At 45.9% G+C, this 26,089-nt stretch overlaps 1 protein-coding gene across 3 annotated transcripts in view; it reads right to left on the bottom strand.

Annotated features, from left to right (window-relative positions):
• EDRF1 (erythroid differentiation regulatory factor 1) overlaps positions 1–26,089 on the bottom strand; it is a 182,963-nt gene that overhangs the window by 25,891 nt on the left and 130,983 nt on the right. For all 3 annotated transcript variants that reach the window (XM_075348435.1, XM_075348437.1, XM_075348436.1), the window contains 3 exons: positions 9,740–9,889; positions 9,467–9,620; positions 5,459–5,574 (listed from right to left, as the gene is read on the bottom strand). In XM_075348435.1, the coding sequence (XP_075204550.1) occupies positions 5,459–5,574; positions 9,467–9,620; positions 9,740–9,889 (420 nt within the window). The remainder of the gene's footprint in view (positions 1–5,458; positions 5,575–9,466; positions 9,621–9,739; positions 9,890–26,089) is intronic.

Here is a 26,089-nt window from a genome sequence, read left to right as displayed (position 1 = left end):
CTCTACCCAGGCTGGGGGTTCAGCCACAGGTGCAGAAGCAGCCTGAGAGACCACTGGGGGTGAGATTCCAGGCTGTGGCACCGCCAAGTTAGAGCAGACATCACAATGTGGATAGGTGCTCGGTTCAGGCAGCAGGAGCTTACATGCAGCGCATGCAGTATAAAGCTTTGGAGCCTTGCTCCTCATGTGAGACATGCTGCTGGAGTGGAAAACAGCTTCTACAAAGAGAATGAACCCCAGGGAGTATATACAGAGGTCCACAACCAGAGACCGGCTGTGGCTTACCAGACCGCTGGAAGCGGTGTTGTATGCCCTCCAGATCCCGAAGCCCGGACCCCCAGTGCACAGCACCTCAGCAGGGATGCAGAGTGCAGGATGGCCCAGCGCAGAGTGAACCCTGTCCAAGAAAATGGCCGCCGGAACGAAGAGAGGGGGCGGGGCGGGGGCGTCCCTGTAGGAAGGCGGGATCTGGAGGGCCATAGAGACCTGCAGTGGGGAGTGTCCCTCCCCTGTGCAGGACGGCCGCTGGGAGGAGCCGTGCCTGTTTCTCTGCATGAGTGACATGCGAGGGGCAGATAAAAGAAACTAGGCCTCCGGCAAAGCCGGAGCCTAAATTTGAGCAGTGAGGCCGACGCGCAGGCACCATCGGCGCGGTTCTTGGGCGAAAGCCAAAGGACCTGCCGGAAATGCCAAAACAAATACAGCAAACACACTCTCCCCATACAATAAAGGACATGGACCCCCAACATATCAACGTCTCAGGTACTTATCTGCAGAGACGCAGGGCCAGGTCCCCGGGGATGAGTGCTCCGGTCCAGCAGAGTCCTCAAGGAGCTGTGGACGGAGACCGGTTTCCTGCCAGGCATGGAGACCGCGCTGGCTCCCACTTCAATCCAGAGCCCAGGAGGGATGGTGAAGGAGCACGGCATGTAAGGCTCCAGCCTTGGAAAATCAACCTTACAACACCGCCGACACAGTGGGGTGAGAAGGGATATGTCGGGAGTCCACACGTGGACCCGCACTTCTTCAATCTTTTTCCAAAAAAAAAAAAAATCATATGAGAATGCATGTGTGGATGTATGCCTCCTGAACACAAAGCGATAAACTGGCTGTGACTGGCTCACCAGGGGGTGTATAAGCTCAGAGGGAGGAGCTACACTTTTAGGTGTAGTACTTTGTGTGTCCTCCGGAGGCAGAAGCTAAACACCCAAGGTCTGGGTCTCCCAAAGGAACGATAAAGAAAAGAAAGAGGGATAGAAAGAAAGGGATCTAAAGAAAGAAAGAGGGATAGAAAGAAAGAAAGAAAGAAAGAAAGAAAGAAAGAGGGATAGAAAGAAAGAAAGAAAGAGGGATAGAAAGAAAGAAAGAAAGAAAGAGGGATAGAAAGAAAGAAAGAAAGAAAGAGGGATAGAAAGAAAGAAAGAGGGATAGAAAGAAAGAAAGAGGGATAGAAAGAAAAAGAGGGATAGAAAGAAAAAGAGGGATAGAAAGAAAAAGAGGGATAGAAAGAAAAAGAGGGATAGAAACAAAAAAAAAAAAAGGAATAGAAAGAAAAAAAAAAAGGGATAGAAAACAAGAGGGATAGAAAGAAAGAGGGATAGAAAGAAAGAGGGATAGAAAGAAAGGGATGGAAAGAAAGAAAAAGGGATAGAAGGAAAGAAAGAAAGATAAAGAGAGAGAAAGAGGGATAGAAAAAAAAAAATAGATAAATGCAGCCCATCCCTTTTTTTGTCAGTTTTATTTCAACGTGGTGTGGACTAATCTCACTACACATTTTCAGCAGTGAATGATTTGCTCGGCGAAAATCCTCTGCTTACTACAATACCAGCATTGTGACTCCGATTTAACCAAATCTCATTCCAACAATGTACAAAAAAAAAAAATCTGTAGCTGAAAATTGACTGACGTTGTGAATCTGAAATCCGCAGATGTCCTTGACTTTCACCATTTGCAAAGCAGAGTGTAATGCTTGGAATATCTGTAATTTCTGCAATTACTCTGTTGTATGAAAAACAACAAGTATTTGTGCCACTTACCGAAAATGTGGCATTTTTTTGTCTAGGTGTTAAAATTTGTGGTGCTAGCCTATGATTTATGTGCATACTTTTAAAATATTTATGTTTTTTTTTTATCATTTATTTAACAAAATGGAACCTGGTCATCTGTCCGGGTCCATAACACAGCGATGCCTGGAGGACGAGCCGCGAGCAGCTGACAACCAACGTACGAGGTACCTGAACTCCAATCCTGGCTACAAAATTGCCGCCAGGTAGGTTTTTGAGAGAAAATATAGTGTAAAGATCCATCTGTGGACCAGAGCCAGAGCCCAGACTAGTCCAGGACATCCTTTGGTCAGCTCTTCTCAACGCTGTAAGTGATTAATTCTCTGCCATAGCGAGATGTTCAAACTATAAAATTTCTCCAAAACACGAACATTTGAGAAAGAAACCGTACTGCAGTTGTGGCAGACTCCGATTCATGCTGCCCATGGTTTGGGCAACATGAATCATACTATTAAGTATTGCCTCTCGCAGGTCTGTGTGTTCCACTGACATTTTCTCAAACGTCGCTAACTGCCATGATGGTGTCAGGTTCTGTTCAGACTACGGATTCTGACACTCTGATAACTTCTCTGAAGTCTAGAATCAGCGACCAAAAGATTGGTAAATAATAGGCAGGCTAGCAAGAGTTAATCTCTGCTGGTCTGCTTGTGAGTCTTCTTTGATCACATGTTGTGGGGGAGCCAATCACATCTGCTCCCCTCCTATATATGGTGCCTGGATCCTTCCATTAGATCTGTTGCTGTGTGCAGTTGTCTTTTGTTGCCTTCCTGCTCTTGTTTTTCTCATGAGTCTCTCTTTGTTTATTCATATGTGTGTGCAGTGTCTTAAGAGTTTTGGTTTTCCCTTGTCTGTCCTATAAGTATATTTCTGGAGTATAGAAAGGCACTGGACTCCGGCATCTCCACCAATAGGAGTATTCAGGAGATGAGGGATAGCCTAGGGTCCCAAATGTAAGGGACAGCATAGGAGACACCCGTCCCTCTCTATTGTGACACTGTGGCTATCAAACTCCTTACATGCAGCGGCTGCATCTAAGGTGTCATATCTGATCTCGTTCACTGCAATGGCATGTCGGCTCTATATTGAACCCACCGACCCCTGCTGACCTCACATATTCATGCTGTAATTTAGACGTACCATTATGCGTCTACTCATCACTACTTTTTGGGCCACAGCTACAACTTTTTATAATCCGGCAGGCTGAAAGCGCAACCGCAATTACAGCGGGCCATGACCCAGTGTCCTCAGCGATCATGGAGTGCAAGTGGTCGTAAAGCAGCATGGGAACAGTTTACTATGTTAAGTAAATTTTGCTTTTAAGTGTTGTGAAAATTTCAAGGAAAGGGTGTGCTGCCATGAGCGCAGACTAGAGAATATGATGTAAGGCTACCCTTAGAAGTCCCCATCATTAGAGCCGGGCTGGCAGAGACATCTGCATTCTTCCTCCACACCAAGTCTATGTATGTCTGCATCTGCTCAAGAATACAAAGCCAACAATATATATATTTTCTTGAGGAGGAAGTTTCGGCTGCAGAGATGCAAAATCAAATTCATGAACGTGTTCCCAGAGGCAAAGAGGAAAGTGACAAATAGGCCGAGACACTGCGGAGGCTAATAAAATGCTGATCAAGTGCAGAGCGGCGGCGACGGGTGAATGCAGCAGAGCCCGAGTCACCCAGGACAAGCGTCACTATCGTTTAGACGAAATTGCCCTTGAGACGAGCCACAAAAATCAACACTGTTGTCCTTGTGATAAAAGGAATCAGCCTCGCTGTCCAGGTCCATAAGACGGTGATGCCTGGAGGACGAGCCGCGAGCAGGTGACACCCGACGAACCTGAACGCCAATCCCACACGTCTGCCGCATAACCACACGATGTGCCAAAAATCACCCATAATGTCTCTGCTGGGAAACTGCAGGAGCTGCATCTGAACCCCATTTCATGGGAAACATAAAGGAGAGTTCTTTGAGTAAACTATACAAAGTGTGTGTGCGCTGTATTGATATCCCAAGCGCTCATAAAACAAATTTGGAGTTCAAAAGGCATAGAAGGAGTGTATTTCGCTCACAAGTGTCACAGGTTGGAAGTAACAGGCCAATTACGAACATTTTTTTTTATTGCTCTGGGTACTTCTAAAAAAGGTCTTCACACCTCTTCTATAGAAAAGTTGGGGGAAAAAAAAAAAACTTTTCCAAAAAGGTTTCCTTTTTTATTGCTGCCGGGTATAAGACCCCCAGCGATCTGATCGACGGCAGACATAGAGAGGAGGGCCCCTGTGCTAGAACGATATCTCATCATCTATGTGCCGGCATTGTGCCCCCTTACCTCCTGGACCCCTGCACCAAGGGTAGGTCTACCACCGAATAGGATCTTGATGACTACCTCTGGTGGTGATCAATATTATGTGCCCGGACTGTCCCTTTAAGACTGGTCAATTATGGTTAGAAGTGCCGGAAGAGACAAATGGGGTCTTATCCTAAAACACTGTCTGCAAAGGTTCTGTAAGGGTAGACTCACCCGGTGTGGTTGTGCGAGTCACAACTACTGTAATGGCGTAAATACGGCTGCAACAGAACCCCCGCGGAGACGCAGATCAAATTTAGAGAGAAAGGGTTAATAGACCCTGCTGCAGAAAAGAGATTTATGTAGAAGGAATGATTTTGTCTACGCGTTTCAAAGCATTATGGCTTCTTCGTCAGGAAGAATTGTTCCTATGGTATATGATTTGTCCTGAGGAAGAAGCCGTAAGGCTTTGAAATGCGTAGACAAGTAAAAGGACTCCTTCTACATGGATCCTCTTTTCTACGGCACCGCAGTCTATTAACCCTTTTTTAGGCACGGTTCTCAAAAGCTTCTCATTTTTTTCCTAATTTGCGCAAATTTTATTTTTCATTATTTCAAGCATTTTTTAAAATATTTTTTTTCTCAAGTGAAATTTTTAAAAAATATTGCTTTAATTATTTCACATTTATTTTCAAATAATTGATGCCTTTTTTTTAAATTAATTGTTTCATATTTCAGGGTTTTTTGGTTTTTTTTAATGTCTGCATTTTGTTTTCAATATTTTATGTTGTAATAATTTATCCGTCTTTTATTCACGACTTGTTATTTTTAATTTATGTTATTTGCAATAGGACATATAAATGTGTTACTCGCCCGGAGCTGTATGGTAATAAATAGGGTTGTCGTACAATTACAGCTATGGGGGTGACGGAGCCTATACCACGGCGCTCAGCACGGAGGAGCTGGTGGACGAGCAGCGCAGGGATTTCTGAGAAGAAGCGGAAGGTTTCCCATTCGGAGCACAGATGAGACACATTAGTAGTCGGCGTCCTAATTAGATGCAATGAACACGCCGCAGTCAGCACATTCCCGGCCTCAGAAAACTTCTTACCTGATCACTTTCACACTCCGGTTCTGCATGAAGGACAACAAAAGCACAGCGCGTTTTCATCATAATCTCCAGCGCTGCGTAGAGGCTCTTCAGCTTCCCCGCACTGCTGCTCTGACCTGCAAACATTACACAATCCGGAGAAAAGTCACAAGTTAGAAGGAGAAAAGGATTTCCAGAAGGGACGTTATTAACACCATAATGGCCGACAATGTGCACTTGATCTAAAGAATCAAATTGTAATATACGGAGCTACAGTAGACGTACAGAATAATGTATGTGGCCTTCATCACACGGATGATGAAGCAATTAAGAAAAAGGGCATAGTACCCAAAGTGGGAGGCGAGAAAAGGGTCAAAGCAGGCGGTGAGGGAAGCGCCAAAGCGGGCTGCGAGAAGGAGTGCTAAAGCGGATGTTGAGGGGGAGGGGGGAGCAGATGGCAAGGAAGGGGAGGGGGGCGTTGCAAGGGGGACCCAAAGTGAGTGGGGAGGTGTGGTAGCAAGGGTGCACAAAAGCGAGGGAGGATGGGGGGTGTAAGGGCGAGCCAAAGCGAGTGGTGGGGGCCCCCAAAGGAAGTGACGAGGGGAGAGCGCAAGGGTGACCCAAAGCGAGTGACAAGGGAGGGGGGGGGGGCACAGGGACCACAAAGAAGGCAGCAAAGATAGCAAAAAAAAACGGACTGGATGGTGAGGAGAGTGAGTGAAGGACACAGAGCGCAGCGCACAGAGTGGCTGGGGAGGGAAGTGAGCCAGGGCCACGGAGCAGAGGGCCACGGAGCAGGCACCAAGGGAGCAGAGGGCCACGGAGCAGGCACCAAGGGAGCAGAGGGCCACGGAGCAGGCACCAAGGGAGCAGAGGGCCACGGAGCAGGCACCAAGGGAGCAGAGGGCCACGGAGCAGGCACCAAGGGAGCAGAGGGCCACGGAGCAGGCACCAAGGGAGCAGAGGGCCACGGAGCAGGCACCAAGGGAGCAGAGGGCCACGGAGCAGGCACCAAGGGAGCAGAGGGCCACGGAGCAGGCACCAAGGGAGCAGAGGGCCACGGAGCAGGCACCAAGGGAGCAGAGGGCCACGGAGCAGGCACCAAGGGAGCAGAGGGCCATGGAGCAGGCACCAAGGGAGAAGAGGGCCACGGAGCAGGCACCAAGGGAGCGAGGGCCACGGAGAAGGCACCAAGGGAGCGAGGGCCATGGAGCAGGCACCAAGGGAGCAGAGAGAGCAAGGGCCATGAAGCAGGCAACAAGGGAGCAGAGAGAGCGAGGGCCACGGAGCAGGTGGTGAGGGAAGTGAGCGAGGGCCATGGAGCAGGCAACAAGTGAGCAGAGGGCGCCAGGGCCATGGAGCGGGCGGTGAGGGAAGCAGAGCGCATGATGGCAACAGAGCGGATGGCAAGTGGAGCAGAGTGAGCAAGGTCCACAGAGTGGGCGGAGAGTGATTAAGGACCACAAGGCTGGCAGCAAGGGCCACAAAGTGGTCAGCAAGGGAAGCAGAGCTAGCAGGGGCCATAGGGCAGGTGGCGAGGGACGTGAGGGCCACAGAGTGAGCGGTGAGGGGAGTGAAGCAAGCGCCATGGAGCCGGCAGCGAGGGGAGCGGAGGAAGTGGCGAGGGGAGCAGAGTGAGGGCCACAGAATAGGCAGGGAAGCGAGCAGAATGAATGACGGCCAAGAAGCAGACGGCGAGTGTAGTGGGGGCACGAAGGCCACATTGTGGAGCATGCTTGTCACATGTCTAGAAGATCATAAATTTGTACTGCCACATACGCCAATTTTTAAGATCTGGTGTAATGAGAGCAGGGATCGGGGCATGGAGACTGTACGACTCGGGAAAGGTTACAATGGATGGAGAGAGGACGGAATGAAAATACATTATCATTGTCACCAGCAAACAAGATTCCATTAACTTGTGTCCGGCCGTCCCTGCTTCATGTTATAACAGGATCTGGATTTCCAGCTTAAGCCCTCAGCATTTTCCGAGTGTTTGTATATCCACTTAGCGCGGCGTTCATGTTTGCAGCCCAATCTCACAGCAGACACATTTCATATCAGGAGCTGTCACCAATTCCGCGGATTAGGCCGGCGCTGCGCTACTGACACTATTTGGCATGAAGTGTGAACCAGGTTGAGCAGAAAAGCCCCTTTTCTTTTTTTCTCTTTTCTTTCAGCAAAACAATTTTTCAGTTGAATTAATCGGATTTGCACATTTTGGGTAAATTTAAGCCTGCAGGTTTCTAATTCCCAGGGTCAGAAGCCGCCCATGTGTGGAGGTGTTATCGTAATGAGCATCTTTGTTTGCATGTTCCACACATGCGGCCGGTCCGTCTGCTGGGATAATGCCCTCTGGCAGGACACCCACTGCAGACGGTCACGGCAGCAGCGCGCCACCACAGAACAAATTAAAGAGAATGAGGGGAGAAATGGGATTGTGCTGAAATTGTCATTTTCATGCGAGTCACGCTTTTTGCAATAGGATCGCAAAACTCAATACTCTGCTTCCAGCACGGCGGCGTCTTACCTCCTCCTTTATGAAATGAAACCGCCAAACAGTGCAACACTGGAAACCTCACCTAACCCAATGATCGTAGTTAAAGAGACGACACGCTCTGCTACAAATTGATTCATCCTTCCTCCCGGGTGAGATCCAAGATATATTTTGCACAGTATGGGGAAGGGGGGGGGGGTGATATTTAGTAGCTTTTATTATATAAAAGTATGCTTTGAACATTAAATAGGGGGTCTGCAAACATACAACCTTCTTCTATAGAGCTGCTCTCCAGCTGATGTAACACTGCCAACCTCAGCATGTCCCTACAAGATGGATGTAATCAAGGCATGCTGGGAATTGTGGTTTTGCAAAACATCCCGAGACCCATTGTGATTGGGCAAGGTGTTGATGCCATGAGAATAGAATCTATTTTGTCTTATAACTGAATGTCACAGGGCTCAGCTAACACTGATGAGACGGAAAGTTTCACGTTTACATTCACACTCCTATACTTTTCTTATTGGTGAATAGTTTAGAGGAGTTATTTCTTGGTTTGAGGTACTATATAAACTGGTCACATGATGTAATAAAGACGTTATTTCTTTTTTTGAGGTACTATATAAACTGGTCACATGATGTAATAAAGAAGAGTTATTTCTTTGTTTGAGGTACTATATAAACTGGTCACATGATGTAATAAAGAAGAGTTATTTCTTTGTTTGAGGTACTATATATACTGGTCACATGATGTAAAAGCAAAAAAACTTTCAGTACCCCCATAAACCGTGTGTGTACTGCAATGATTTCCCGAGCGCTCATAAAACAAAACTTATTAATTTGGCGTTCAAGAGGCAAAGAAGAAGTGTGTTTCACTTACAATGCTTTTGTAAAGTTATTTGCTATCCAGAAGGGTCTGATTGTTGAATGTGCATACATGACTATCACTACATTTAAATAGGGCATCTAAGACCACCATTCTGCTGGGTGGGGATCTCAGTGGCTTGATACCCAAAAAAGTACCCCCCCTTACGGACCAAGTGTCAAGCTCTCATCCATTGACCTATTTATAGAATGGCAAAACTAAAAGGACCTGTTCACACGTGACTTGCAAATGCAAATCTTCGGCATTTAGCTGTACCAGAGTAGTGATTGAGGATTTTATGGAAATGTATCCATACACTGCGAAGGAAACAGACACCACAGATTTTACATCTGCGGCTTCTCGATTTACGGGGTGGACATTTTCAGTGAATTGCATCCTTTGCATTGGTATATCTGCATCATTATTGCTGTAGTAAAAATCAGCAATATACAAAAAATTAAGTGCAGATACTATTGCGGTAAATTTGCACTTTTCTTGTGTGAACGTGCCCATATTATATTTCTGATCTGGAGGGCGAAACAAAAAACTGGTGTGTGGTATCGCGGTACGGTTGCAACATTTTACCTGCAAAGCTGCAGGAACAAAGACCTCGTGTGATAATAGATTAGTCATTTATGTGTAATGTAGGGTTAGATCGTGCACTTACTGGACATCTGAAATTCCGCAAAGGCCACTCGCTCTAGTTGTACCCGGAGCAGTTCACACGGAGCGTCCTTCAGGAGCTGGAAGAGCCGCGCTGCCTTGCTGTAATGGAGATCGGCCATGAGCCGGTGCTGCTTCCTCAGGTGTTCATCACCCACCTACAAGAGGACCAGGCGCTATGAGATTGCCAGGAGGCAGTACAGAGGGATGGCAGAGGAGCAAATCAATCCGATAACACGAAAATAAGACGCTTGCTTCAAGAAGAGGAGCCGCCTACCTGGTTGCGCAGACAGCTGTGATACATGGAGGCGAGTCTGTGATGAATGGTGGCTGCTCGGTACTGGCACAAAGGCTGTCGGGCAGACACGGTGTCCACATCGCAGTATTTCAAAGACTTCATCATGGTCTCGGTGACTTCCCTCTCAATCTACAAATACATAGCAGAAAGTAACACTGAGCGCTGTAAACTTTGCAACTTATCCACAGATATTACATTAATTTTAACACTACTATAATCTGCACAAAAAGTCAAAATTGCAGCGAATTAGCAAACACCAAGGACTTGTTACACAATTGTTTGTCCTAAAAAACCCCCCACAAAAAACAAAAACACCCTGCATTTCACAAAATGACTGAAATTTCTACAATCTTGTTCACACAGTACTTTTTTTCCTCACATTTTCCCCCTAATACCTTTATTTTAACATCCCCCCCAACCCCTTCTCCAAAAAAAAAAAATACAGTAGGTCAATTCTTTCATCTTTACAATGGTTTTATATATTGCCATAAATTAATAAAAAAAAAAAAAAAAAGATAGTTGCCCTCTGAAAATACTAAAGCATGCAAACATTGAGTGTTAGAATATAGATATGCATTACTGCTCAAGGAAATCTTGGAAAAATGTACATTTTGCGTACAAAAATGGCCATTTGTATATCTGCCCAGTAGCCACGTCAAGGCATATCTCGTATACGGAGTACCTATACTAATTCTTCCCTCTGGGTTAAAAAACCTCCCGTGTATGGGCATTTTGGTTCGCTTAACGAGTAACTCACTTAACGAGAATTTCACTTAACAAGCAAAGCTTTCTGTAAATTTGTAACCCGCTTTACGAGAAAGCTTTGCTGTACGAGCGAAATCCTCACCGCACACACTTCCGGTTCTGTACATCCACCGCGCTCTGACCCGCACTTGCAGTCCACACAAACACACACATGTACGCACAAACACACACATGTACGCACAAACACACACGCGCACACACACACATACAGTATTATACTCACCTTACATTCCGTTCCACCGCCGGCCTCATGGTTCTTGTAGTTCTCGGGTACATTGCGGCGAACTACAAGTACCATGAGGCCGGCAGTGGAATGGAAGGTAAGGTGAGCATATAATATCTGTACCTTCCGTTTCATCGCCGGCCTCCTGGGTCCTGTAGTGCGCCGCTCTGCTCCACTCCAGGCATTGGCATCCATAGCGACGAAGCAGGAACTTCCTGGTTCCTGTCACCTCTTGTCAAAGGCAGCGCGCTGGCCAATCAGAGGCAAGCGGCTCTGCCTTTGACATCAGCGCTCTGGCAGGAAGTTCCGCCCTCGTCGTTATGGTTACCCGATACATGGCCCGCACCGGAGAACAGCAAGTCCCAGGAGACCGGCGATGGAACGGAAGGTAAGGCGAGCATATAATTTGTGCGTGTGCTTGTGTGCGCTTGTGCATGTGTGGAATGACACAATAGGGGACCAAGATGGGACATTTAACACATTGTGGAACGAATTGTCAGCATTGCAATGATTTCCTATGGGAAATGTTGCTTTGCTGAACAAGTAACTTGATTAACAAGCATAGTCCCAGAACGGATTGTGCTCGTTAAGCAAGGTACCACTGTATATGCTAACATACATTGTTTGCATGCTTTAGCATATCAGAGTGCAGTTGTCTTTTTTGTATTATACGTTCCAGCCTCGACCGGCGGAATTCAACAGACAGACCAAAGTTCACTATACTTGTGGCATTATGGTATATAACAATGCATGATTACAAAAATCTCATTAATAGCGAAGTAAAAAAGAGAGAAGAGCGGCCTGGATGCTGCCAAACCTCTTCACCATGTCTGTGTCATCTCATTTGGCCCTCTTCAAGCAGGAGACCTGGGTACATTAGGGACCCAACTCATTGCTAGTTATTATACCCCCTGCAAATGAGGATTAAACAATGCACTGTTCCTCCGTTACACCTCTTGGAAATGCATCTACACAGTCAGAAGTAATCAGAAAGAGCCAGTTTGACTGCACAAAGCCTTTGGACTGCTAGGCATTGCCAATCCCATGGTCATTTAATTACACATTTCCAGGAGGAATAACAGAACAGTATATTGCAGAGTTAAAGGGAGCCTGTCACCAGATTTGGTGACTATAAGCTGCGGCCACCACCAGTGGGCTCTTATATACAGTATTCCAGAATCGTGTATATAAGAGCGCAAGCCGCTGTGTAGAATGTAAAAATCACTTTATAATACCTAAAGGGCGGTGCGGTGCAGACAGGTCAGATAGGTGTCTCCGTTCTCCGGTACCGGCGCCTCCTCTTTCGGCCATCTTTGTCCTCCTTCTGAAGCCTGTGTGCATGACGCGTCCTACGTCATCCACACTAGCTAGCATTGAGGTCCTGCGCAGGCGCACTTTGATCTGTCCTGAGCAGCGCAGATCAAAGTATTGTAGTGCGCCTGCACTAGCAAAACGGGGGTTTCTTGCACAACAATATCCATGCTCTCCCCCACAAATTATTAAATGTTCTCAGTGAGAGGAACACAATTATAATCTTGTGATACCTTTTAATGGCTAACTAAAATAAAATAAAGTGCTGTTACAAAGCAAGCTTTCAAGACACCTCAGGTCCCTTCTGGTATGACAAAATATCTGAAGAAACGCAAATATATACACAAACAGAGCAGAGGCATGGCATAATAAAAGACATTTAAATAAACAAACACTGAGCTTAGAAAGTGAATCCTTAATTAGCGTTGAGTAGTGGTGTGAGAGTTTTATTGTCCCAATAAAATCCATGTAGGATCACAGGTCTGGTGAGTCTCTGGAATAGACTCCTCAGATTTTGTAATGGGCCATAAATCTTCCTGACAGGTTGAGTCCTGTGTCCACAGAGTTAAACATTTTAATAAATTTGTATTCCCAGACCCTGCGATGGCTCTGTGATCTGAAGTTGCATTTTAATATGACAACTTTCATATTGTTTATGTTGTGTCCTGAAGCACAGAAATGTTTGGCCACAGGTAAATGGATTTTTTTGTCTGTAATTGTGTGGCGGTGAGATCTCATCCTTGCTCTCGGTCTCTGTCCTGTTTCTCCAACATTGAGGCCCCCAATAGGACATATAGTGCACAGGATTAAGTACACCACATTGGAAGAGGAACTGTGAATCTTCCAACGTGGTGTACTTAATCCTGTGCACTATATGTCCTATTGAGGGCCTCTATGTTGGAGAAACAGGACAGAGACCGAGAGCAAGGATGAGATCTCACCGCCACACAATTACAGACAAAAAAAATCCATTTACCTGTGGCCAAACATTTCTGTGCTTCAGAACACAACATAAAACATATGAAAGTTGTCATATTAAAAGGAAGCTTCAGATCACAGAGCCATCGCAGGGTCTGGGAATACAAATTCATTAAAATGTTTAACTCTATGGACACAGGACTCACCCTGTGAGGAGGATTTATGGCCCATTACAAAATCTGAGGAGTCTATTCCAGAGACTCACCAGACCTCTGATCCTACATGGATATTGGGACAATAAAACTCTCACACCACTAATCAAAGCTAATTAAGGATTCACTTTCTAAACTCAGTGTTTATTTAAATGTCTCTTATTATGCCATCCCTCTGCTCTGTTTGTGTATATATTTGAGTTTCTTCAGATATTTAGTAATACCATGCCTGATGAAGGGACCTGAGATGTCTCGAAAGCTTGCTTTGTAACATCACTTTATTTTAGTTAGCCATTAAACGGTATCACAAGATTATAATTTTGTTCCCCTCACTGAGCACATTCAATATTTTTTTCAGCTGGCTAACACTGTGCCAAAACCTTTTCACTCCCCCACAAGGACACATGGAAATAGGTTTTCTGAAGTAGAAAATCCCTTTAAATAGTGAAACAGTTATTGCCTTTATTGTGATATCTGTGCAGAAACAACAGATTCTGAAATGCAACGTATGGATGAGAAGATGGAAGTCATACCATCAGTTTTGCAGATTTCATTTTTACATAGGCTGTAATATTACTCTGCTCACATCAAAGATGAAGCGGTGACTTTAATGCCGCCAGTCAGACCACACAAGGAATCCAGCATATTAGCTACCCCCCCTCCGCTCAAGTACACAGGGGTTAAATCAGGATGGAGGGGGAAGGGGGGGGAAGAGACCACCCGCAGTGCCGTACATTTATATTCAGTGCCAAGGCAAAGCTGTGATTACTGGGGGTGCCGAGGGGCATTAGATGCATCTGATCAGTGTGTGGGGGGGGGTGGGGACACGTCCTCAGACCATGCATTGCACACATCTCTATGTACATCTGCAGGATGTGCTCGAGTGTATAATCAAAAAGTTGGGAAATGAGGGAGACATTTGATTGAAGCATTTGAGTGCATAGTAAAAGCGAGATGATCCTCGTAATCAAGACATAAGGGAACGAGCAGCAGGAGATCACAAAAGTGAATGACTCTCTTTATGGAGATTTCACAAAGTCACACTTCACTTTTTCTCATGCAAATAATAGAGGACACAAAGGAAAAGAGGACTACTAACCTGGTAAGGACGCGGGAATAAATGTCACGATCATTACATAGCGGGAAGAAGTGTGGCGTATACAGAACTGTGCAAAAGTTAAACAGGCGTGGAAAAAAAAATGCTGCAAAGGCAGAACTGTTTCAATAACACTGGGGAACAATTTGAAAAACATTTTCTGTTGAGTTAGGTTTTTGAGCTGATTTATACTAAAATTGGCATGCTGATTCCAAAAATGTAGTCAGTTTTTTTCTTTCACGTCAAGTTTTTCCTCCTCAACTTACCTGCCATAGTAGCACAATTGCACTGATTTCTGTAATAAGACTTGTTATCTGAGTACAATTCGACTCATATAGAGCTACGTGGCAACTTGTAAGAGTAGTCACAACTGAGAGTGTGGTGAGAGGTGTGTGCAGCTCCCAATACGTCATAAATATCAATATCTTTACACAAAAAATGTATCATAGTAGGAATAAATAGGATTTGTGATAGCTTTTCTATTTACATTGGGCGCTTAGTTGTCATTTATATATCTTTTATGATTTTTTTCTTTGTTAGTTTTCAAAGCTTGTAACTTTCCATCTCAGTGTTTTATTTACTTATGTACATATTTCCTTTGTTTCAGATCATGTCTGCTCCTTCTTCCTCTCGTTGTACATGCCTAAACAACCCCGACTCCTTCTGCTATATTTGTGGTGTTTTCACCATTCCAGTTCAAAAGGCAAACATCAGTGCATTTGTCAAACAAGCATATTTTGCATATTTTAAAGTAAAACTCGGTGATTAAGATAAGCCATGGGCCCCTCACATAGTGTGCAAGCAGTGTGTCGAGGGTTTACGGATGTGGACCAAAGGAACACGTGAAAAGTTGGCATTTGGTATCCCCATGGTGTGGGGAGAGCAAAAAAGTCATTCCACAGACTGTTACTTCTGTTTAGTGAAAACAGGATTTAACAGGAAAAATAAAAGTAAAATAGACTATCCAAATCTACCGTCAGCTATCAGACCAATGCCTCATTCAGCTGAAATTCCAGTGCCAGTTTTGGAACAGCTACCATCTCTAGAAGTTCTGAGTGATGTTGACGAACACAGTGACAGCAATGATACAGAATTTGAAATTCACAAGGATTCAGTTCGTAAGGGATTTGATCAGCACGAGTTAAATGATTTAGCACGTGAATTGGGCTTATCAAAAAAAGCTTCAGAATTACTAGCATCAAGGCTGAATGAGAAACAGTTACTTGAACAAGGAGCGAAGGTATCATACTTTCGTACTAGAGAAAGTACATTTTTGCAGTACTTTCGGTGTGACAGCGGTTTTGTGTTTTGCCATAATATTCCTGGTTTACTACAAGAATTAGGGCTTTCAATGTACAATCCAAATGAATGGCGACTGTTTATTGATAGCTCAAAGCGGAGTCTTAAGTGTGTCCTTCTACACAATGGCAATTTATTTGGTGCAGTCCCTATTGGGCATTCTGTCTCTCTTCGTGAAGAACATGGAGATGTAAAGAGAGTTATTGAGTTACTGAAATATGACACACAAAATTGGATCATCTGTGTTGACCTTAAAATGGTTTGCTTCCTTCTTGGTCAGGAACGTGGGTACACAAAGTATCCCTGCTTTCTCTGTATGTGGGATAGCAGAGCTCGAGAAAAGCATTGGGTTGAGTCGAATTGGCCTCAAAGACCTGGTCTTAAACCTGGAGATCCTAACATTCTACATCAGCCACTTGTTGACAGGAAGAATATACTATTCCCACCTCTGCACATGAAACTAGGTCTCATGAAACAATTTGTAAAAGCATTGCCAACTGACGACGACTGTTTTAAGTACATCATGTTGGCACTTCCTGGACTGTCCATTGAAAAAAAAATCAAGGCTGGTGTGTTTGATGGTCCACAAATTCGACAGCTCATCAAAGATGAACATTTCACCGGGACTATGTCAGATCTTGAGAAGAATGCTTGGTTATCATTCAAAGACGTCGTCAAGAACTTTCTTGGAAATACACGTGCAAGTAATTACAAAGAAATTGTTCAGAAACTATTGGAGAGCTACAAAGCGCCTGGTTGCAACATGAGTATTAAACTACATTTTCTGCATTGCCATCTTGCCAACTTTCCGGAAAATCTTGGTGCTGTTAGCGATGAGCAAGGTGAACGATTTCACCAAGATTTCAAGGTTATGGAAGACCGTTACTAGGGTAGATGGGATGTACATATGATGGCTGACTATTGCTGGAGCATCAAATGTGATTGTCCTCAAGTTAAACACTCCAGAAAAAGCTATAAATGTACATTTTTACCTTAAATACTTGCATACATATACATATACATATATACATATATATATATATATATATATATATTATATATATATATATATATATATATATATATATATATATATATAAAAAAAACATGATAGTGTTAAAAAACATATTTGTCATGCCTATTTCTTATATATTTCATTTTTTGTTCATATTTGTACTATTTAAAAAAAACAACACTTTTTAGGTACAGTAGTTTACATATTTTTGAGAAGACAAAAATCCTATAGTTCAAAAACTTGACGTGATAGAGAAAAACTGAGATCATTTCTGGATTCAGCATCCAAAAATTAATTAAGAACAGTTGTCTGGCCTAACTCCTAAAAAATTGCGTTCCCCAGTGTAATAGAAGTGGTAATCGTTAATATTTATCAATTAAAAGATGCAAAAATGAACAAAAAAAAAGTAAATCTCATCAGTATTTGGTGACCGCCATTTGTCTTCATCAAATCTTCTAGGTACATTTGTCACTTGCACAAAGTTTTTAAAAGATCGTCAGGAGGTCATTCTAGACGTGTATGATCCTTTTGCTCCTTCCCAAACAGACAGGAATAAAAGACAAAAAAAAAAAAAGCACCCTCCACCACTTTATTAGCCCTCAAAATACCCCGGCAGGTCGACATAATCCACATGAGGACCCACGATGATTCAGCTCTGCTACATCTGAAATCACAGCGCGCAGCCAAAGAACGAGCACCCGCTGTAACTGCAGGCAGAGAATGAGCTGCGCGATCAGCGGTGACATCACTCTAGTCAGTTGTGGTCACAGCTGGAGGTTCCCGCAGTCCTCTACCTGTGACTGCAGGTAACCTGACCTCAGGTGATATCAGGAAAGTCAGTGACCGCACCCCAGCTTGGAGAACTGACCCCAGATCTTTTGTGTATGAGGCCGATTTTTCGCCATTCTTTTTCTGAGAGACGTAACTTTATTTTTCAGTTAATATGGTCATGTGAGGGCTCATCTTTTGCGGAACGAGCTGTACTTTTAATTGAAAGCATAGGTTTTACCATATAGTGTACTGGAAAATGGCAAAAAAATTCCAAATGCAGAAAAACTGCAAAAAAAGTGCGATAGCACTATTGTTTTTGAGATATTTTATTCACTGTGTTCACTGTATGGTAAAACTGATCTGTGGGTGTGATGCCTCAGGTCAGTGCGAGTTCGTAGACACCAAACATGTATATGATTACTTTTATATAAGGGGTTAAAAAAAATTCGGAAGTTTGTCTGAAAAAATTGGCGCACGTTTTACGCCATATTCCGTGACTCGTAGCGTTCTCATTTTTCGGGATCTATGGCTCAGTGACGGCTTATTTTTTGCGACTCGAGCTGACGTTTTTAACGGTACCATTTTTGCACAGATGCTACATTTTGATCGCCTCTTATTGCATTTTACGCAAAAGTTGTGGCGACAAAAAAACGTCATTTTGGCGTTTGGAATTTTTTTGCCGCTAAGCAGTTTACTGATCAGATTAATTGATTTTATATTTTGATAGATCGGGCGTTTCTGAACGCGGCGATACCAAATTGTGTATATTTTTTTATTTTTTTAACCCTTTAATTTTCAATGGGCCGAAAGGGGGGTGATTTGAACTTTTAGGTTTTTTTTAATTTAACACTTTTTTTTCTTACTTTTTTTTTATTTTACTAGTCCCTCTAGGGGACTATTGCGATCAGCAATCCGATCGCTCTGATCTATCTGCTGATGACAGCTACACAACTGTAAACAGCAGATACATGCACTTCCTGCTTCCCTGGCCTCCTTAGAAAGCGAAAGTGAAAGTAGTTCATGTCTAGCACAGGAGTCATCACACGACCCTGTGCTACCATGACAACCACCGGAAGTCGCGTGATCATGTCACGTGACTTCTGGTATCGGGCGGTAAGTAAAACTTTACCGCGATCGCGTTTATAATGGCGCTGTCACATATTGACAGCGCCATTACAGGGGTTAAACGGCACGAGCAGATAACGATTCTGCTTGTGCCTAGCAGGCACACATCTCAGCTATGAAAATCAGCTGAGATGTGCGCCGAATGCGGTACGTTGCTGCCGGCAGATTGCGGGCAGTAACGTTATGACCGCTAGGACGTAATTTTACTGCCCGCGGTCATTAAGGGGTTAAACTAAAGAGCATTCTGAATTACATTAGCTGGATGTTCGGGGTCGATTTCCTGCTGCAGAAAATCAAATCAGACACCTCCTCCCTGCTGGTATTACATGATGGAGAAGTATTTTAATGTATAAGGGTACCTTCACACTTAGCGATGCTGCAGCGATCCGACCAGCGATCTGACCTGGTCAGGATCGCTGCTGCATCGCTACATGGTCGCTGGTGAGCTGTCAAACAGGCAGATCTCACCAGCGACCAGTGAACAGCCCCCAGCCAGCAGCGACGTGCAAGCGACGCTGCGCTTGCACGGAGCCGCCGTCTGGAAGCTGCGGAGACTGGTAACTAAGGTAAACATCGGGTAACCACCTTGGTTACCCGATGTTTACCCTGGTTACAGCTTTCCGCAGCTGCCAGATGCCGGCTCCTGCTCCCTGCTCGCTTCATTTGTCGCTCTCTCGCTGTCACACACAGCGATCTGTGTGTCACAGCGGGAGAGCGCCTTTGAAGAAAACGAACCAGGGCTGTGTGTAACGAGCAGCGATCTCGCAGCAGGGGCCAGATCGCTGCTCAGTGTCACACACAGCGAGATCGCTAATGAGGTCACTGCTGCGTCACAAAAAGCGTGACTCAGCAGCGATCTCGGCAGCGAGCTCGCTGTGTGTGAAGCACCCCTAAGTCTATTGGTGGGAATGGGAGGATGTGTAAATAGGCACCATCTGTTGGTAGCTCCTTCAGACCTCTAAGGCAGGGGTGGGGAACCTCCGGCCCGCGGGCCGCATGCGGCCTGCCATGACCTTTTATGTGGCCCCTGGGCAGATTCCCGGGGGAGGCAGTGCTGGTGCTGTCACCGCAGTTTGCTGCCGCCGGCCGTTTAAATCCACACATTACTGTTTGTGCTGCAATGTGTTCTCCCGTCGGCCAGTGCCAATTGTGGGCGGGTCCACAGCAGCCTCACAGCTTCTAGCCTTGTGTGTCCGCCCCCTGCCCTCCGGAGATCAGTGCCTGCCTTCTCCTTCTGATGCAGTGTGTCCGGCTCCTGCACTCCGGTGATGTGAGTGCAATGCTGCTGTGAGTCCAGCACCGACCCTCTGCTGCTACGTGCCCTGCCCAATGCTTTGTGCCTCCCCACACCAGTTCTGTAAACCCTCTCCCCCAGAGTTGCATGAAACTCTCAGCGCAGTGTGGCCCCCAATGTCCTGTGTGCAGCCCATCACCCAGTAGTCCTGTGTGCACCCCCCCCAGTCCTGTGTGCACCCCCCCCAGTCCTGTATGCAGCGCCCCCAGCCCCGCGTGTGGTGTCTGTGCCCCCAGCCCCGCGTGTGGTGTCTGTGCCCCCAGCCCCGCGTGTGGTGTCTGTGCCCCCAGCCCCGCGTGTGGTGTCTGTGCCCCCAGCCCCGCGTGTGGTGTCTGTGCCCCCAGCCCCGCGTGTGGTGTCTGTGCCCCCAGCCCCGCGTGTGGTGTCTGTGCCCCCAGCCCCGCGTGTGGTGTCTGTGCCCCCAGCCCCGCGTGTGGTGTCTGTGCCCCCAGCCCCGCGTGTGGTGTCTGTGCCCCCAGCCCCGCGTGTGGTGTCTGTGCCCCCAGCCCCGCGTGTGGTGTCTGTGCCCCCAGCCCCGCGTGTGGTGTCTGTGCCCCCAGCCCCGCGTGTGGTGTCTGTGCCCCCAGCCCCGCGTGTGGTGTCTGTGCCCCCAGCCCCGCGTGTGGTGTCTGTGCCCCCAGCCCCGCGTGTGGTGTCTGTGCCCCCAGCCCCGCGTGTGGTGTCTGTGCCCCCAGCCCCGCGTGTGGTGTCTGTGCCCCCAGCCCCGCGTGTGGTGTCTGTGCCCCCAGCCCCGCGTGTGGTGTCTGTGCCCCCAGCCCCGCGTGTGGTGTCTGTGCCCCCAGCCCCGCGTGTGGTGTCTGTGCCCCCAGCCCCGCGTGTGGTGTCTGTGCCCCCAGCCCCGCGTGTGGTGTCTGTGCCCCCAGCCCCGCGTGTGGTGTCTGTGCCCCCAGCCCCGCGTGTGGTGTCTGTGCCCCCAGCCCCGCGTGTGGTGTCTGTGCCCCCAGCCCCGCGTGTGGTGTCTGTGCCCCCAGCCCCGCGTGTGGTGTCTGTGCCCCCAGCCCCGCGTGTGGTGTCTGTGCCCCCAGCCCCGCGTGTGGTGTCTGTGCCCCCAGCCCCGCGTGTGGTGTCTGTGCCCCCAGCCCCGCGTGTGGTGTCTGTGCCCCCAGCCCCGCGTGTGGTGTCTGTGCCCCCAGCCCCGCGTGTGGTGTCTGTGCCCCCAGCCCTGCGTGTGGTGTCTGTGCCCCCAGCCCCATGCCCCCAGTTAATTAATTGCTTCACCCAATATAGCAGGGTCATTTAAACATTGATAATTTTGTGCGGCCCCCGAAGGTTGGTAGAAATTTCCAAATGGCCCCCGACAGAAAAAAGGTTCCCCACCCCTGCTCTAAGGGATTCCTATGCATAGGTGAAGTGGATTCTGTCAATGCGTGAGCCACCTTCCCAGGCTATGGCCGTCAGTCATAGACCTACACGTTCTTTGGGAATACACGAAAGGTACCCCCTAAGAGGATTCCTCCTTTCATTGCACCTTGCCAATCAGGATATCTCCCCAGAGACCGGATTATAAAACAAACTTATTTAAGACCTCAGGGATCACTTTCGTTGTTCTCCTTGGTGGCCCTTCCTCCATCTTGCTTCAATTTTCCTTCTTTCCGACAGTCCTTATGTGGAGCGACTGTACATGACAAAGGCCGTGTGGGCCGAAACGTCTTACAAATTTTCTGTCGCCTTTAAATAAAATATCACAGGAGGGTCCTGCTAGTTTGTGGCTGCATTTCAGGAAATAGTTGGGGGCTTAGTCACGATTAATGGTGACCTGAATGTTGAGAAATACAGGCAGATACTTATCCATCCTGTAATACCATTATGGAGGCGTCCAATTGGCTCCAAATTTAATTTGGTAGCAGGACAAAGATCCCAGACAAACAATGAATATCAATAAGAAACAGGAGTCCTGGACGTGATGATCCGGACCCAAAAGAGCCCTGATCTCACATCTTCCATCCATCTGGGATCACGTGAAGAGACAGAAGGATCCGAACCAGTCTCATCCACAGAAGATCAGTGGTTATTTGTCTAAGATATTTGGGGAAAAAAACCTCTGCCGAATTCCTTCAAAAACGGAGTGTACCTAGAATAATTGATGAAGGCAAAGTGTGCTCACACCAAATAATGACGACACTCAGGATTTCTCATTTGTTCATTCACTTTTCATTTGTTAATTGATACATATAAACTTTTGACATTTCTATTTTTGAGAGCATACCATCATTTCCCCCCATACCTGCCTAACACTGTTACACAGTACTGTATATGAGAAAATATTACACATGTCTAGATATTTCTTTAAAGTGTACTTGTCCTTTCACACAAATCCTGTAGAAATGCATGATCTTGTTGCCCTCATTGCATACAATGGTAAGGGTATGTGCGCACACTGCAGGTTTGTTTCTCCAGCGAAAAACGCACCAAAACGTGACAATGACAAAGAAATGAACCGTGCGCACAAGGCCTTAAACAGCTTTTGTGATACCCCGTTAATATGACTTGGGAATGTGCCAATTCTACTGCTCCGCAATATGTAATTTACTCATTTTCAGTGGGTGGATTCTCTTTAGGCCCTGTGCGCACTGGAAAACGGAATTTTCTTAAGAAAATTCCACAGGGTCTGAAAGATTACCACACCCGCGGTAAAAAACCGCGGCAAACCGCACCCGAAGACCGCATGCCGGTTTGCCGCGGTTTTATCGCGGTATTGTTTGCGGTATTGCCGCAGTTTTGCCGTATGTGGGTTGGTACATGTGCTTCAATGCAATAAAGCGCATTGTAAAAAAAAAAAAAGTAAATTCCTTCTGAGATGGATAGCAGACAGATAAATAGACAGATAGAGGGATAGATAGATAGATAGAGGGATAGATAGATAGAGGGATAGATAGATAGATAGAGGGATAGATAGAGGGATAGATAGAGGGATAGATAGATAGATAGAGGGATAGATAGATAGATAGATAGATAGATAGAGGGATAGATAGAGGGATAGATAGAGGGATAGATAGAGGGATAGATAGAGGGATAGATAGATAGATAGAGGGATAGATAGAGGGATAGATAGAGGGATAGATAGAGGGATAGATAGATAGATAGAGGGATAGATAGATAGATAGAGGGATAGATAGAGGGATAGATAGATAGATAGAGGGATAGATAGAGGGATAGATAGAGGGATAGATAGATAGATAGAGGGATAGATAGATAGATAGAGGGATAGATAGAGGGATAGATAGAGGGATAGATAGATAGATAGAGGGATAGATAGATAGATAGATAGATAGATAGAGGGATAGATAGAGGGATAGATAGAGGGATAGATAGAGGGATAGATAGATAGATAGAGGGATAGATAGAGGGATAGATAGAGGGATAGATAGAGGGATAGATAGATAGATAGAGGGATAGATAGATAGATAGAGGGATAGATAGAGGGATAGATAGATAGATAGAGGGATAGATAGAGGGATAGATAGAGGGATAGATAGATAGATAGAGGGATAGATAGATAGATAGAGGGATAGATAGAGGGATAGATAGAGGGATAGATAGATAGATAGAGGGATAGATAGATAGATAGATAGATAGAGGGATAGATAGAGGGATAGATAGAGGGATAGATAGAGGGATAGATAGAGGGATAGATAGAGGGATAGATAGAGGGATAGATAGAGGGATAGATAGAGGGATAGATAGAGGGATAGATAGAGGGATAGATAGAGGGATAGATAGAGGGATAGATAGAGGGATAGATAGAGGGATAGATAGAGGGATAGATAGAGGGATAGATAGAGGGATAGATAGAGGGATAGATAGAGGGATAGATAGAGGGATAGATAGAGGGATAGATAGAGGGATAGATAGAGGGATAGATAGAGGGATAGATAGAGGGATAGATAGAGGGATAGATAGAGGGATAGATAGAGGGATAGATAGAGGGATAGATAGAGGGATAGATAGAGGGATAGATAGAGGGATAGATAGAGGGATAGATAGAGGGATAGATAGAGGGATAGATAGAGGGATAGATAGAGGGATAGATAGAGGGATAGATAGAGGGATAGATAGAGGGATAGATAGAGGGATAGATAGAGGGATAGATAGAGGGATAGATAGAGGGATAGATAGAGGGATAGATAGAGGGATAGATAGAGGGATAGATAGAGGGATAGATAGAGGGATAGATAGAGGGATAGATAGAGGGATAGATAGAGGGATAGATAGAGGGATAGATAGAGGGATAGATAGAGGGATAGATAGAGGGATAGATAGAGGGATAGATAGAGGGATAGATAGAGGGATAGATAGAGGGATAGATAGAGGGATAGATAGAGGGATAGATAGAGGGATAGATAGAGGGATAGATAGAGGGATAGATAGAGGGATAGATAGATTCCCTGTGAGCACACGCTGCATTTCTCCCGAGCGGTAATGTGTTGTTCACATACATTTGCATACTTCCCAGGGGGCAATGCTCTAGAATCACTGCGTTGAGAAACACGTGATGGTGTCTCCGCAGTGGATATGTTGATCTCCCTAAGGTCAACAATGCTTGCTTGTTCACATTACCGGCCGTGGGAATTGCCCTGTGGTTACCTCTGCTGTCTCGTTGCGAGGCTGCATTCATTCAGCGCTGTGCGTCAGTCGCGGCTGGATGCAAGCATCGCAGGACGTGGATTACGCCGGAGCTGTGTGTTTCGGGGGGGTGTGTTAATAAAGGGGTGAACTAGGGGCTTTTTGTGTTTTATTTAAAATAAAAGGATTTTTCGGGGCGTGTTTTTTTCACTTTACTCACGGGTTGATCATGTCAGCTGTCACAGACGCTGCCATGATCAAGCCTGCACTTAAATGGCGGCGATGCGCTGTCATTTAACTCATTATTACCTGGATAGCCACAGCATCACGGCATCTGGAAGAGACGGTAACACGCTGGGACTGTCGCATAATGGATGCGACAGTCCCGGGGCAGCTGCGGCTGATATTCTCGGCTGCGGGAGGGAGGGGGACATTAACCCTGGCCCTCGCCCTCCCCAGCGGGCCGCCGCTGTGTGCTTACCTCGGTTGGACGGTAAAAATATGGCTGAGCCCACATTTTTTTTTTTATATTATATATATATATATGTCCGCTTGCTTTCTATGTGTATTCTATGTGTGGAGTGTGATGTGTTCTATGTCTGTGTCTGATCTGTGTGTGTTTACTTTCTGCTCTGCTTCCTCGTCCTGTCATAATGACATCACTTCCCTGCAAACCGCAGGCAGCGATGTACATTACCGCAGGTAAACCGCGAAATACCGCAGGGAATAACGCAGGAAAACGCAATGGCCCACACAGAATTTGCTGCCTGCGTTATTCCCTGCGGGATTTCACAATTACATGGCAGTCAATGGAGTGAAATCCCGCAGCGACGTGCGGAAAAGAAGTGACATGCAATTGTTTTTGCTGCGGGAATCCCACAGCAAAACATGCAGGTGTCAAAACCCGCATAGTGCGCACAGCATTTTTTTTTCCCATAGGTTTTGCTGGTGAATCACTGCAGAGATGTTATGAACATAACATGCAGCGAAACATGCAGCAAAACCGCAGAAAATCCGTGGAAAAAAAACGGCAAGTGCGCACAGGGCCTTATTATGTATTTTTCGACCACCATTGATTCACAGTTCAGTACACCAGAAAAGATTACATACAGATATAAAATTACAATGCCAGACTGGTACAGAGGGGAGAGGGCCCTACCCTTGTGGGCTTACAATCTACAGGATAATGGGAAAGGACACAGTATGTTGGGGGGTTGCGGGGGTTCTCGGGGTGGTGAAGTGGAAGCGGCGTCACTGCAGGCTGCAGATTTCTTGAAGAGATGGGTTTTCAGGTTCCATCTGCAACTTATCCATTTGGTCTACAATTTGACTATTTGGGGCACAGAATTCCTCATAATGGGGGGATACTAGGGAGAAGTCTTGGAGGCGATTGGGTAAGGTACAAGAATGTAATTCAGAGATACATGGAGCAGACGAATTATGGACGGCTTTGTAGGTTAAGTAGTTTGAACTGGATACCTTGGAAATTGGGAGCGAATTAAGAGATTTCCAGAGGGGAGAAGCAAAGGAGTAGAGAGGTGGATTAGTTGACGGCAGACTTAAGAATTGACTAGAGAGGTGTGAGAGTGTTAGCACAAAAGGCCACAGGAGGATTTTGCAGTAATTGAGGTAGGAGATTATGAGGACAAGCATTAGTATTTTTACAGCACTACTGGTGCTGGAACATACTTTTCCTCACTTCCCAGCATGCACTGG

This window comes from Anomaloglossus baeobatrachus, chromosome 5, assembly GCF_048569485.1.
Source record: "Anomaloglossus baeobatrachus isolate aAnoBae1 chromosome 5, aAnoBae1.hap1, whole genome shotgun sequence".
In the NCBI taxonomy this organism is placed as follows: domain Eukaryota; kingdom Metazoa; phylum Chordata; class Amphibia; order Anura; family Aromobatidae; genus Anomaloglossus; species Anomaloglossus baeobatrachus.
This window is presented reverse-complemented; position numbering and strand designations above follow the sequence as displayed.